Raw genomic sequence first — 15,607 nt, forward strand, 5'->3', positions numbered from 1 at the left:
GTGCTTTTGTTTTTCTCCTACACAGGATTCAGTGTCTTTACATAAGAAGTTCATAGCTGATTGTTATAAGAGGTTGGAGGTAGGTATCAAAATCTAAGGCTGTGGCATGAATTTTTTTGTCTACTTTCTCTTTGGTCACACAACAGTATAACATCTCTTCCCTCTTATTCAAGGCTGCCAGCTCGGCCTTGGGTGGCCCAACCTTGACACATGCTGTTACTCGAGCAACCAAGATGCTGACGGCCACTGCTATGCCTACAGTTGCCACATCAGTACAATCACCTTCCAGGTAGATCAGCCCTTTGGATTTGGTTGATATTGATCCAATATATTGGTGAGGGGCATTGTTGCCTATTACTGTACATTGACATTCCCCTTACAGGTCTACTAAGTTGGTGATCATTGAGAGGCTCCTGTTATTGGCAGAGCGATATGTTATTACTATTGAGGTAGGTTAAGAATCTGATTTACATGACGTTTTACAGATTTTGTATTGCACACACATCTAAAATGCACTTTATTTGGCACATATTGAAGCCTGGTGCACTGTAGTCATTATATTGTACTGTTTACTACAAATTGTTGCTAGAGTGGTCACCTCCGGTCTTCACAGTGTAGCACCTTCTTAGCATCTGGCTTGGCAATAGCAGCAGTGTTCTGAGCGTGATCGCTTGCCTTTTTTTATTGTTTTTAGAAGCAGGATGTTTGCAGAGGGTAAATTAACTTTCTGCAAGATTAATAATTAGATGATTAAATGAAGTATAGTGTGTGAGACAGATTAAAGATGATGAAGAGGATGGCTAAATCAGACTTGAGAATTAACTCACAAACAACTGCACATTACTATGGCTGTCACGATGACATCACGCTAATTGATTACTTGATGTTAAAAATGAGCAATTAAAATTAGTTTGTAGTTAATTAGCATATCAATTAGTTCACAATTTGAATGATTAACATAGTATCCAGACATCATTGTCTGCTAGTGAGAGCTATTAGCACTAAATATGCTTTTGACTTACATTGCTCAAAAAGTGTTCTGACAGGAAGTTCAGTGTTGATCTTTTAGAATCTTTGTTTAGCGGTGTGTTTATCAGTAGTTTGGCTGGCTAATTGTTCTTGTTCCATTGCTAATAAAATCAGTGGACAGACATAAACCTGGTTCAGCATAGATGACTTTTAGTTATTTCAGTGTTTTATACCAATTTGAAATGATTTATAGGGTCATTACTTGGCCTATTTGAATCAGCTGTTTTTTTTTGTCCCTTTTACTTTCTGGTTAGTTGTAGCCCCTCAACTGCAGGGGAAAGTGAGTGAGGATGTACTCAGTTTCCTCTTGCTGATTGCCTTTCAGCAGTGAAAACTAGAGCTAGAAACAAATAAACTTGTATTTGCTGTTTTCTTTGGTGTAAATGTTGGTTATCTCTTAATATCACTTGCTTCAGTATTGGGCAGGCTTCTAAAAGTATAGCAGCCTGGGAGAGTTCTCACACATGGGTGTGACATGATTACTTTTATAGCCTGTTAGGCTGTCACATTGTTATGTATTTTCAATATTATAATTACTTTCCCTGTTTCAGTTTCAATGCCCATTTTCCTTTTAGTCCTGGATGCACAGTGTTGATTTTAATCTCTTGGTGGTGTTTTTATTTTAAAAGCATAATCAACTCGTATTTGTCATTTTTCCCTGGTTAAATCATAAAATATGAAATGACTTTTTTGTTAATATTTTGAATGACAAATAAAAAGGATACACAGGACATTTTGCTCATGTTTACCATGTGTGTAAGTATTTGTGGTGGTCATTTAAAATGTACTCTGTATGTACAGTGGACTAAGCAAATCTATATTGTGTGGTTGTGTTTTTTTTTTTTTTTTTTTTTTTTTTTTAAAGGATCTGTACTCTGTTCCTCGGACTATTCTACCTCATGGAGCTTCTTTCAATGGCCACCCTATGACGCTACACATAACCTACGAATCTACCAAAGACACTTTTACCCTGGAGGTACTTAAATCATAACACAACCAATGACCTGCGTGTAATATCTCACACACACACACACACACACACACACACACACACACACACAGTAGGCTCTAACCAGCACCTTACATGGTACTGGTGCACACACCTCTGTTTCCATAAATGGAGTGGAGAGGGAAGCTGCATTGACAGATTGAAGGTGAACAAGGCATGAGTCACAGACACCCTGCTCTGTGTTACTGATTTATGATGCATATTTAGATTGACTGTCTTATACAAAAGAATACCAGAACCAGACACAGAAACTTTGTGTGTGTGTGTAGGCTCACAGCAACGAGACGATTGGAAGTATCAGATGGAAGATTGCAGAGCAACTCAGCTGTCCGGTGGACAATGTGCAGATATTCGCCAACGACAGCATGGTAAGACAGTCACGCATACACACAGTGATCGAGATCCGTCATTTCTTAGTCGAAGTTCCGTGTGTCAGTGATGCCCACACAACAAAAGTAGACTGTCATATAAGTTTATTTTTATTGTTTGAACCATACAAGTCAGACCAATGAATAGTTTGTCCCATCAGTGATCGGGTGCTAGCAAGTGTACAGGAATAAGTATTTGATATATTAATAAAGAAAATTACTCAGATAAAGACTGTTACACGCTGAACAAGAAAATGACACGAAAACAAATGTCATGTTGCAGGTAGGTTTTTTTTTTTTTTTTTTTTTTTTTTTTTAATTTGGCCCTTTTCTGAATTAACAAACAGAAGCAAACATACAATCTTGGGGATATGGGGGAAAAAGTGAAAATTTGTGGACTACCTTCTATTTTCACAAAGCGAAAGGAACACAGAGTTTCTTTTTTCTTCGTTTTTTCTTTTGACAGTTATGATACAATTTTCATTTTTAACAAAAAAAAAATACACTGCGGCTTTCGTTTATTGGTCTTTTAATAAATTGCACAAATGAATGTGCTCAATGTGTAAAGTTCTTACAGAAAAATAAATTGTTTATGGAAAAACTGCTTGAGCAGATAGTTTCAGTTACTTTTTGTATGCCTATAATCATAGCATGAATTACCGGTAATGTATAAACACATCTAACCACAATGACATTGCAACTATAAGATCTACAGAATGTTTTGCTAGTGTGGATAAATTGTCCAGTAATCTGTTCTAACAAACAACATCTAACTAATCTGCGAATTAGCCCTTCCTGAGGTCAAGTGGGTGTGTTAGAGCAGAGAGGTCTGCAAGCTAATTCTTAGACTAAGCTTGGGAACCGATTTCTCTAAATGACTTACTAATTTCACTACTTGTGAATATTTGATTGCGGTCCTAATGTGTGTTTTATTGTGTGTCCAGCTGACGATGAACCGGGATCAGAAGCTGTTGAACCAGCTGGGTTTCTCTGATGAGCAGGGTTTGACAGTGAAGAGTTCAGGGACAGGCACTCCTTCTGGCAGTTCTGCAGACAGCTCTGCTTCTGCCAGCTCTAGCAGCAGTGGAGTCTTCAACTCTGCGTATGCACTGGAGCAGGTACACATATACACACACATACACATTCTTACTTGCTCTCTCATCACCTATATAACCTAGGTTTGGAAACTATTCATTAATAATGATCAAAAAACAGCCAAGATATAAACAGATATAATTTATATAAAAGACAATTATATATTATATACTTGTGCTGTGCTACAATCTGTTTTCTAGACATGCCACCAGAAGCAGTATTTTTTTTTATTCTCAATGTTATTTTAATGTTGAGTTGTCATGAGGTCTTTTCTCACAGATGATTTTTGCAGATAAAAAGCAGCTTTGATTTTTTATGTACTGGAACTTTTGCTCTAATGCAGTATTTATTAAAAAAATCAGTAATCATTGAGTAGTAACAGTGACAGGATTATCATTTATCAGCTGAAACCCTGTGTGTGATGGAGCTTGAGGCTCTTAAGCAGAGGACTCTGAGCATTAAAAGAAGTGGAAAAAACTTCAACCCTGAGCTCTGATGTGAAAGATGGCATTAGTGTTGATGTGTGTTTGCAAAATGTCTGTAAAACTGTGTGAAAATGCCTTTAGTATTTTATTATAAATGAAAACTGTCCAGGAAATATACTGAATATGTTAATGTAAAATACCCATACTATCTAAAAATTTATTCAGTTAAAATATTGAATACATTTTGGCAAAAATCAAAGACTGGCAATGGTGTGATGATTTACAAAGTGATATCAGTGAAGATGATTTTAAATATAGTTGCCTGTACACTCATAATTTATCTATAAATATGTGTCTCAAATTGGTTCAATAATTTGTTGATGAACTTATTTTACTTCAGAGAAATTGTTTAAAATAAACCTAGATTTCCCAGATACCTGTGTAAAATGTGCAGGACAAAAATACGTGTTATAGGAATTATTTCTCTTCAAAGAAATACCCGTCTGTCCAAAACCTTGTTTTCTCGGTCTGTACCCAGAGACCTTATCACTTAAAAAATGTGAAAGCAGAAAGATGGACCTGTCTAATACACACTCTTTGCCTGACTAGCACGCACTGGAAAAGTATATATGCACCTTCAGTGAAAGCATGGCTGAAAGAGTTATCATATGGAATTTGTTTGTGAAATTTTCAGAGGATATAGATACTGAGTCAGCACCTTGACATTCCTGTGAATATGTTAAATACATAAATGTATTTTATTTATTTATTTACTTTATTATTATTAGCATCGCCGCTGGCTTGCTCATGGGGGCTTGGACACGGATTTTCTTTTCTTTTCTTTCTGTAATACTGATTGTTCTGTAAAGCTGTTTTGCGACAACATATGTTGTAAAAAGCGCTATATAAATAAATTTTGCTTTGCTTGCTTGATTAGCATCATTGTTATCATCATCATCATTATTATTATTATTATTATTATTATTATTATTATTATTACTTTTTTTTAGTAAATTTAGTTTAAAAGTGAATCACATGATCTTCCATCATTTTTAATCTGTAAAGCATTTGACAAATGGATATTTTGACTGTATGAATACTTTAATAAATATAAGAAGATCCATTAATGAATGCCTCAAAAGAAAGAAATGGAGGGTTAATGAATGGTGAAAGCCTAAATCCCAAAAAATGCTTTGAATACAGTATAAAATATTATCACCTGTCTGTAAAGCACTGTTTTCTGAATAAAAATGCTATTATTATTATTATTATTATTATTATTATTATTATTATTATTATTATTATTTGAAACAGGCTGTACATACCAAAAAAAAACCTCAAACATTGCACAGTTGAAAGAGTTCTGCATTTCTCCTAGTGGATCTCAGAAACTGGTAGACTGGGTTGTACTTACTTTTTACTAAGTGCCAAAGAAGACAGTCTGGTTCATTTTTGTTTATTAAATGATTGCAAAGTCAAATATCCATTGTTTTTTTTTGTTCTGTTACATAATGTTTATCTACACATTCTGTTAAACTGAAGATCAGTACAAGTATGTCCAAATATGTCAAAAAAGAGAAACATTTTATGATATGTACTTACTTATGCACATGACTACAAACCCTACACCTGTGAATGTGAACATACAAATGTATGTCTTTTCTCGCGCTTGCTTGCTGTCTTTCTCACTTTCTTCTGTCTCTCTGTCTGTCTCTCTGTCTGTCTCTCTCTCTCTCACACACACTCACTGTTATCTCAACTGCAGTGTTTTTAACCTCTTCTCGTGTGTTTGTGTGTGTTGCAGGAGAAGTCCCTGCCCGGTGTGGTGATGGCTTTAGTGTGTAACGTGTTTGAAATGTTGTATCAATTGGCCAACCTGGAGGAGCCAAGGTAAGACTACAGCACTGGAGTTAAGAAGTGTCATCATAATGTGTATATACCTGTACAACCTGCAATAGGCTGTTGGTAAAGAATTATCTTTCTTTTGAGTATGTGTGTGTGTGTGTGTGTTACAGGATAACACTGCGCGTTAGGAAGTTGTTGCTTCTCATTCCAACTGATCCAGAGGTGCAGGATGCCCTGGATAACTTTGTGCCAAAAGAGTCCAGCGTCTGGAGCCACCAGGTACCAAAAGAGAGCACTTTGCTTCAATTTCACATACATAGTGTCTGTCTACAGTTAACAGTGTGCTGAAGCCTCCCTCGTGGTAACGGCACGATAACTGGTGACGTGGAGGATGACTCACTATGTAGACAAAGCCATGTGACACTTTTTGAAAGGCTCAGTTTGTTTATCACTTTGATAAATACCAGTATGTGAGAGAACAGCATGTGCTTAACACCCTTCTCTCTCTCTCGCTCTCTCTCGCTCTCTCTCGCTCTCTCTCGCTCTCTCTCGCTCTCTCGTGCTCTCTCTCTCTTTCTCTTTCTCTTTCTCTTTCTCTGTGTCTAGAAAACTCTGTTCACTTTGGGTTCTGGCTCTCAGGCCTCAAAGTCCCCATCACTGTCCAGTAAACAGCAGCATCAGCAGAGTGCAACATCCATCCTGGAGTCATTGTTCCGCTCCTCTGCCCCGGGCATGTCCACCTTCAGAGTGCTCTACAATCTAGAGGTACAAACGCAGACACACATGCGTACACCAGGTTTGAGCAAAATTTTTTGGTGAAGCACAATACCTTACATTAGTCTGATCCATATCTTCAGGCAAAAATGCAAACAAAGATAGCAGAAGAAATGTTTGTTTGGCATATTAACTAGCTAAGTTCACTAATGTTGATGGGAGTCAGGCTAGCTACCTTAACTAGCCAGCATTAGCTCTGGCAAAACATTCAAGAGGTTCTATTATGAAGATTCTACAAATAATTTGTGAATTTCCCCGCTGTGGGACTAATAAAGGATTATCTTATCTTATCTTAATTTAAAGAATATATTATAGACATGAAATCACAAAATAAAAGTAGATTATTTTTATTTTCCCTCTGGTGTATAACACCTGCTCAGCTCAAGGATTCTTGACTGGATCAGTAGGGCCAGTGACTAGGTCCTCGGTGGTGGGGTCTTGGGGGGCCTCAAGTCTTTTGGAGGCTTAAATACTGGGGACAACCCAAAGCAGGTGCAAAATTTAGATGAGGCTTACATGCTGGAGACATGCTGCTATTTAAGATTAAACAAATAGCCCTTGAATATGAAAAATTAATATGAAGCACACAAATCAATAAACATGTTACGGGTTCTTTACAGTATTAACAGAATCTGAAGTCGCTAACATTATATCCGCTAGCTTGCATGTTGTGTAGCTAGGCTAATTACATCAAAACATGTTTGCAATCTGTCCAACATACCACAGACAAATCCACCAGCATTCCCAGGCTTTGAAGACGTCGTCTTTTTCTATCATTTCTCTGATTTGCTGCAGACAACCGCAAAAGGATGTCTATTGAACTATTGCAAATGTTATAAAATGGGATAAAAATAAGAAATGGGATTGGATCTTAGAAAAACCTCATCTATCATATAGACATAATGTAGTATGTAACATGCTGAGTCTTTATTCTGCTCATTTGCACTGAACAACTCTTGTCGCTGTTGTATAATTTTGATTGATCCATACACACAAACACTAGAGTGCAGTCAGACTGTCAAACTCACACAGATATCTTTTCTGTTATCCTATGACAGGTGTTGAGCTCCAAATTGATGCCCACTTCTGATGACGAGATGGCAAAGACCAGTGTCAAGTCTTTCTGTGAAAACTTCCTCAAAGCTGGAGGCCTCAGGTAACAGCCTGCTCTGCCTGACTCCTGTAATAGTGGAAGTGTGGTCTGCAGCACTGACTGTACTGGAGAAGGCAAAATCATTGAATAAGCTGTTTGTCTGTTAGGAGCTGCGTCTTATCTGAACCTATTCCTCACAGAGTGTGTGTGTGTGTGTGTGTGTGTGTGTGTGTGTGTCCTCAGTCTGGTAGTTAACGTTATGCAGAGAGACTCCATCCCCTCTGAGGTGGACTATGAGACCAGACAGGGTGTCTACTCCATCTGTCTGCAACTCGCCAGGTATGTCTGTGTGTATGTGTCTCTCTCTCTCTCTCTCTCTCTCTCTCTCTCTCTCTCTCTCTCTCTCTCTCTCTCTCTCTCTCTCTCTCTCTCTCTCTCTCTCTCTCTCTCTCTCTCTCTCTATCTATCTATCTATCTATCTATCTATCTATCTATCTATCTCTTATTTATCTTCCTTTCTTTCTATGTTTCTACATGTTTGTATTTTCAGTGTTCATTGGACTCTCTCCAGTAGTCTCACTGTCTGGCTCATGGTCTCCCCCTACAGGTTCTTACTGGTAGGACAGACTATGCCAAGTATCCTGGATGAGGAGCTGAGTAAGGAGGGTCTGGACACTCTGTCCTCACGGCCCTTCCGTAATGCAGGCAGGCAGAGTGGACGGCAGCTCTCCCTCTGTGGAACCCCAGAGAAATCCTCCTACAGGCAGATGTCTATGTCTGACAGGTCCTCCATTAGAGTGGAGGAGATCATACCAGCAGCACGAGTCGCTATTCAGGTGTGTCTCTGTGTATGTGCACATGGTGGTGTGAAGTGGTAACTTCAAAATAGATTTGCATTAATAGAAATGAATATTTCTGAAAAAATAAAGAAAAAAAAGCAATCTTTACCTACCCAAATGTGCTGGCTGTGAGGCTACTGTAGCTGTGAGAAATTGGAAGCTTGTACTTTGGAAATTTGCGTAATGCCCACTACATGCCTAAATCATCACACATTTGCCTTAGATGGTGTGGTAATCTCAAATATGTGGTCATATCGTTTCTGACACTATATGGCACATTTTATACATGAAATGGAGAAGTATGGATTGAATTCAGGCTTCAAGATTACTGCTGTTGCTGTTTTTAGATAGAAAATGTACATTTGTCCTTTTCTGTAGATAACAGACTTGCTAATGTGGTTTCTGACACTGTGTGACATACTCTTTGAGATTACATAACAACTTGATGCATCCTGAAGCAAATATCTGATGATTTAGTTATGCAGTTTGCAAAATGTGTAGGATATAATTTTCATTGTTTGTTAGCTACATTAGTCCTGCTTTAGTGCAACAAAACTAAAGAAACTACTTTAGACATCAGGCCTGTCTTAGCTGACCTTCCTTTGGTCATGAAAAAAGTGTTAGAAAGAGCTTATACATATTTTGTGGAAATGAAGAAATAAACATCAACATTTGCATTATTACCTACTCATTAATCTCTGTTTTTTGTCTGTAGACAATGGAGGTTGGGGACTTCACTTCCACAGTGGCCTGCTTTATGCGGCTCACCTGGGCTGCTGCCGCTGGCAGATTGGACCTTGTGGGAAGCAGTCAGCCAATCAGAGAGAGTACTAATTCACTGCTGCCTCTAGGAGTCCGCAGCCGAGTCAGCAGCACAGGTGAACATGTGTACACATGCTCTTGTAAAATTTTGTTTCAAATACACATACATACATTTAATATACAGCAACAGATGTTGTTATTAACATTGATAATATAATAGTGGTGATTTGTTGATGATTCTGCTCTTTAATGGTAGACTTTGAACTCCTGTCTTAAATTCCTTGTCAGAAAAAAATCACATTTCCATTTCCTACAAATACTTCTATTGTAATTAACCGTGTTTGTGTGTTACCCTCTGTGGGTCACAGGCAGTAACTGCAGCTCCAGCAGTGAGGGAGAGGCCACCACTCTGCAGGCTGGTATTTGTGTCAAACAGCAGTGTGTGTCCATTAAAGACACCATCATCGCCCGAGAAGCGCTCTCTCTTCTGGTCACCTGCCTGCAGCTCCGCTGCCAGCAGCTCTGTAAGAACACTCACAAACATGCAAATGCGTTCTCGCTCTCACTTAGAGATCTGCTACCAGACCAGAGTACAGCAGGACCCAATAAAATAAAAATGGGTTTCGGGCCAGGTTTGATTTTTCACATATATCATCAGTGTCAGGTTTGTTTTGTATGTAGTGTTATTTTTTTTATGTAGTATTTATTTTTTACACCAATTATAAAATAAATATTGCACACTCCCACATATGTTCTTTTTTGTACACTCTTTTTCTCTCTGGTATAGTCTAGTCTCCAACCCTGGTCCTGCAGAGCCATGTTCCTGAACTACTCTACAGAAAGGTAGTTCTGAACAATAAGCTACCTGGCCCTTAACTTTAATATGTCTGATCCAGCATGATCTGGCATTTGGGAAGTGGTTGATTAGCTGAAGCAGGTGTGGCCAATTGTGATTGGAACAAACTCTGCAGGAGGGTAGCTCTCCCAGACCAGGGTTTGAAACCATGTGTACAACAAAGGGCAGAATGTCTTCATTGTGCAAATGACCTGGTCATTACAGATAAAAAGTAATATATTTACTTTGGATACAGATGTTTCTGCAGCAGTTACTGGCCAGAAAGAAGTATCAGTATGAAAGTAGTTCTACACCAGGCTGTGTAAAGTGTTTTTTTTTTTTTTGTTTTTAATAGTTAATTTTCTGCTGATCAACTCGGACACTTTATAACAAAGCAAAGAGCTCAAACTATCTGCAATAATTAATGTTAGTTAGTCCCTGTGAGCGGCTCAGGTCTAAGAGTCACGGGTACGGGACCTCTTCATACTCTTCAGACTCTCTCTTGCACCACTGCCTGAATAGGCCTGCACAAGTGAACAAAATGATGTATTGCTAAATATGGCAATTCCAATATACCTCATAGTGTAGTAGTAGTAGTAGTAGTAGTAATAATAATAATAATAATAATAATAATTTAAGTTTTCAAATCCAAGGACGCTTAAAAAAAAACAAACAAACAAAAAAAACATAATCGATAATAAATAAAACAGCACAGAACGTACACACACAACTTTCCGACAGCTAGCAAGGTGGGGTTACAATAGCCGCAGTATAGATTCACTTAGCTAGCCTGGAAAGAGTCCTTAGCTGCCGGGGAAAGTATCACCCCACAACTACGACTTATGACTTTAGCCACAAAGTGGGAGCATGTACCAGTCCAGACAGCCTCATAGCTGCAGTGCAATGTAGCCAGCCTCCTAGACGTTGCTCATCAAGCCGAATACTATGCCCCACAGCTGCAGTGCAGCATTGTCCAGGCAGTAGGGTATCAGCGATGTAATGTCGTTTAGGTTCCCAGTCCAGGCAGCTTCATAGCCGCAATACAGCATCACTCAAGTAGCTGGTCCAGAAGGCATCATATCTGAGATGTAGTGTTACAGAAACAGCCAGCCCAAGAAGGCTCTGAGCTGCAGTTTGAAAGTCGCTCTCCACTATCTCTGTGTGATGATGGCAAAATTCTTAGTTAGCAGGGAAACATCAAAGCATACACACAAACAATACAAAAAAAAACAAAAGGCAAAAGAGAAACCAATGTAAAGCAACAGCCATATCGCACCACTGTACTTGCAACGTAGCAAACGTGCGCGTGCACACATGCGTAAAATATATTGAAAGAATAGACAGTACTATTATCGTTGTAGGTAAATAACTCTACGTATCCAAATATCCAAAGAAACACATTAGCAAGGTCTAATTTTCACAACAAACAGTACAACATAGTGATCATTTAAAGGGCTCCTCTGCATATTTAAGCCTGTTTCAATATCAGTATTGCACATGCCAACATCATACATGTTTATATGCTGCAGGGTCATTTTAAGATTGTTCCTCTGTGTCTCTACAGCATCTTTTTATAATCTGCCCTGTGTGAACGATTTCATCATCGACATCCTGCTGGGATCACCCAGTGCAGAGGTCAGTGAGGTCTTTATTTTTTACAGAAAGAGTTTAAGTTTAAAATGCAACTGTTGAAATAGGGTATTCAACTCAGCTTGGCTTTCTTTATTCTAACAGCTATTAATCCCACTTTTCACTCCCACTCCACTCAAATACACACACAGATCCGGCGGGTGGCCTGTGATCAGCTGTACACTCTGAGTCAGAGTGATACGTCGGCGTACCCGGAGCTGCAGAAGCCCAACCTGTTTCTACTGAAGGTGGTACTGACCGCCCAGCTCCCTCTGTGGTCTCCTACCAGCGTCATGAGGGGCATCAACCAGAGGTCAAAACAAAGGATTCTGTTTGAAGCGCAAATGGACTGTTATTTGCCATAATAACAAAATACATTTGTTAGAAATGTTAGCAACTGCAAATAGGTGATGTAAGATATAAGTGTAGTTATGATTGATTTTGGCATTGCTGAAGTTTTAATGTTTGTATCTGTAGGTTGCTTTCACAGTGCACAGAGTATTTTGACCTGCGATGCCAACTCCTGGATGACCTGACCAGTAAGAATGCTATTTCACAGTTCATTTTTTTTGCTCTGTTAAAACACTGATGGGAATTTAGAGCAGTGGAAAAGTAAAGATGGATTTTGCCACTAGGCCAGTTTTCTTCTCAAGAGGGACTTCATCTTCAGTCCTATCAGCATGGAACATTCTATTTGATAAGAGTTTCAACACTGTGGTGAAGTTGTAAATACATTTTAGATTTCTCTCATCCACTGTACCTATGTCTGTCTGCAGGCACAGAGATGGAGCAGCTGCAGATCAGCCCAGCGGTCATGTTGGAGGATGAGATCAGTTGGCTGGATAACTTTGAGCCCACGTGGACCAGCGAGTTGGAAACCAGTGAGGCCGACAATATACTGCAGGCCGGCCATCTGCGCCTCATAAAAACTCTGCTCTCCCTTTGCGGCAGCGAGAAAGAGCAGTTCGGTTAGTCTGTTATGAATATTTACTGAGGATGTGCACGAGTTGTCAAGTACTTGGTTAAGATGCTGTTGTACAAATACTGAAATCAATGTTCAGGTATTAATTGCATTTTATCACAGGACAGCAGAGAAAATATGCAGGCACACAATTTACAGAGCTATAAAATTTGTGTGATGAGTATATTTAAATTGTATTACCGTAGTTTTCGGACTATTGAGCGCACCTGAATATAAGCCGCACTCAATAACATTAAAAAGTAAAAAAAAAAATTTGCATACATAGGCCACATTTGTCTATAAGCCGCAGGTGTCCACGTTGTAACATTTTAAGATATTTGCACAGAAAGATTTTTTTTTTAACTTTTGATTAAATACTTATCTGTAACATACACAAATGCGTACCTTAAATGCTTTTTTCCGAAAAGTGCCTGTAACACGGCTGGTTAAAAAAATAAAGCAGCTCAGAACACAAGTGAAATGTGTTCTTCTCTCATGGCCAGTTGTTTTCAGCGTGATGGACGATTCACCTTTTTTTGTTAACAGTCCTAGTGAGAAGCAGGTCAAATGTCAAAGGTACTTGCATCCATATTTATGATGTCTGGTCCAATGGAATTCTCGGCTATCCTTGTTTGAGTGAATTTGTGGAAGTTTGTAACTTTTTCCTCGTAGTCGGGAGGGAGTTGCTGACACGGAGTCGTCCGTGATGGACAGGCCTTTTCGTCTCATAAATCTCAGACACCACGATGGTCCACCTCTAAAATCTTCAATCTTCTTTTCGGTGGCGATTGTTTTGGCTTTCAGTCGGATCTTCTTCGACAGCCAGATCGATCGCCTTTAACTTAAAAGCTGCATCATATGCATTTCTTTGGGTGTTTCCATGATGAGAGTGTGTGCATGAAGCGCAAAATGACTGATCTGAAGAATTTAGTGTGAATGCGTTTGATTTAATTCGAACAGTTTCATTGGTCCACTGTGACCTGTTCGGTAATTTCATTTGTCTGATGTGACAAGGCTAAATGTTTTGGCGGCATGAAGCTCGTTATCCTGTAAAAATCCATAAATTACCCACATCGTTTAAGCCGCAGTGTTCAAATCGTGTGAAAAAAGTAGCGGCTTATAGTCCGGAAATTATGGTATACTTTGCAAGTATGACATGTGAGTGATTTGATGTGCGCTTTTTTCCAAAAAGGACGTTACTGAGAAGGTAGAGATTGTGTTGCTCTGGTGCATATTTTTGCTAGGAGTGTTGCTAGGATGTTGGCTAGGTCCAGAAACTGTAGACATTTCTCCGACATACTAACATGTTGGCACCTTGTCCACTGAGGAGATATGAGGCCTTATATAAAATTCTGTGTTTTTCTTTTCTTTTTTAAAGCTTTTTTCCTTTTTAAAGAGTTTGTTGACTCTTATAGATACTAGAAGCAAATGTAGCCGAAATGCACATCCAGAATACACACATTTACATTTACATTTATAGCATTTAGCAGACGCTCTTATCCAGAGCGACTTACAAGAGGTTCTTTGTCTATCTAGAGAAAGTATCTTTGTTAGCTATCAATAGGTTAGATAAAAAGACAGTCCTGAGCTCAGGTACTGCTAGATACAAAAGTCAATGTAGATACCCAGATACCCATACACACAATTTTTTGCTCAGGGATCTGTCAGATCTTGAAGTGTCTAATAAAGTCTAACAATAGATTTAATATCTGAAAATGTCTCTTTTTTTACCTGTTAGAGGTACTAAGTTTAGGGACATCCAGGCATATTTAATGGATCAGGTATCAGGTAACTTAAAAAAGGCCCTATCCTGTTCCAATCCTGTGTTTCATCATTTACTACACTATAAACAGTCTGTTGCACTGATGAACATGTTAAGAGGGTAACAAAACATTCTTGGTGTCTGCAGTCGGAAGTTGTTTTAAGGTAGAAATGAAAACTTAATGCAGAAATTAGTGCATGCATGTTGTCACATGCATCGAATTACTGTCAGATGCATCTAAATACTAGCATGTTGTCTATGCTTTTGAATTCAGACATTTGTGGTCTTTTAGGTGAAAGTTGGAAAAACACTTTTGTTTTTGTCCAGGACCCTCCCTTATCCAGCAGCTTTTGGATGACTTCCTGTTTAGAGCATCACGCATTATCCTAAACAGCAATAACCCTTCCAGCACTACAGCTCCTCTCCATGACTTCCACCCAAAGTAACACAAAAATTTTATGCACAGTACATTTCTCACATAAACATAATTTTATATTAAAATACATTTCACACTTACAATGTACATGCTCACTAACTCATGCATTCCCACTCTCTGTCACACATTTTTCTCAGGTGCAGTACAGTGAGCAGTCGGTTGGCAGCTTATGAGGTGTTGGTGATGCTGGCTGATAGCTCTCTCACCAACCTGCAGCTCATCACTCGAGAGCTGCTGTCTATGCACCACCAGTCCGACCCCTCCCTCACTAAGGAATTTGATGTGAGTCTTTTTGCCTTTAGGGAAACTTCTCTTTTCAGCTTCACCTTATTTTGCTTTATTTGGAACTAGTCCTGGTAGCTCACAAAGATATCTTGATAAATGTTGCACTGAAGAAATGGCAATATAACAATGTATTATAACTGTAAACGCTAAGAGAGACTTATGTGTTTTGTGTTTGTTGGCCTCAGTACCTTCCTCCAGTGGACAGCCGATCTGTGTCAGGATTTGTGGGACTGAAGAATGGAGGAGCAACTTGCTACATGAATGCTGTTTTCCAACAACTCTACATGCAGCCTGGCTTACCTGAAGTAAGTGGTACAGCAGAAGAAAACCTTCCTAAGTTTTTGTTGTTATATGGCAATTAGGGATGCACCAATATGAGGATTTTGGTTATATCCCATAATTTTTATGAACATATCTGCCAATGACAGTACATAAAAGGTTTCAACAGTAATGATTGCCC

The 15,607-nt window shown here is 38.8% G+C and overlaps 1 protein-coding gene across 3 annotated transcripts in view; it reads left to right on the forward strand.

Moving 5' to 3' along the window:
• usp24 (ubiquitin specific peptidase 24) overlaps positions 1-15,607 on the forward strand; it is a 78,358-nt gene that overhangs the window by 45,753 nt on the left and 16,998 nt on the right. For all 3 annotated transcript variants that reach the window (XM_017689042.2, XM_037538139.1, XM_017689051.2), the window contains 21 exons: positions 26-79; positions 174-289; positions 383-449; positions 1,895-2,005; positions 2,308-2,406; positions 3,351-3,524; positions 5,731-5,816; positions 5,942-6,050; positions 6,378-6,536; positions 7,604-7,701; positions 7,882-7,977; positions 8,246-8,474; positions 9,193-9,355; positions 9,608-9,763; positions 11,639-11,709; positions 11,856-12,016; positions 12,181-12,242; positions 12,480-12,671; positions 14,754-14,868; positions 15,000-15,144; positions 15,333-15,452. In XM_017689042.2, coding sequence (XP_017544531.2) covers positions 26-79; positions 174-289; positions 383-449; positions 1,895-2,005; positions 2,308-2,406; positions 3,351-3,524; positions 5,731-5,816; positions 5,942-6,050; positions 6,378-6,536; positions 7,604-7,701; positions 7,882-7,977; positions 8,246-8,474; positions 9,193-9,355; positions 9,608-9,763; positions 11,639-11,709; positions 11,856-12,016; positions 12,181-12,242; positions 12,480-12,671; positions 14,754-14,868; positions 15,000-15,144; positions 15,333-15,452 — 2,583 coding nt within the window. The remainder of the gene's footprint in view (positions 1-25; positions 80-173; positions 290-382; positions 450-1,894; positions 2,006-2,307; positions 2,407-3,350; positions 3,525-5,730; positions 5,817-5,941; positions 6,051-6,377; positions 6,537-7,603; positions 7,702-7,881; positions 7,978-8,245; positions 8,475-9,192; positions 9,356-9,607; positions 9,764-11,638; positions 11,710-11,855; positions 12,017-12,180; positions 12,243-12,479; positions 12,672-14,753; positions 14,869-14,999; positions 15,145-15,332; positions 15,453-15,607) is intronic.

Source organism: Pygocentrus nattereri, chromosome 4, assembly GCF_015220715.1.
Source record: "Pygocentrus nattereri isolate fPygNat1 chromosome 4, fPygNat1.pri, whole genome shotgun sequence".
Classification (NCBI taxonomy): domain Eukaryota; kingdom Metazoa; phylum Chordata; class Actinopteri; order Characiformes; family Serrasalmidae; genus Pygocentrus; species Pygocentrus nattereri.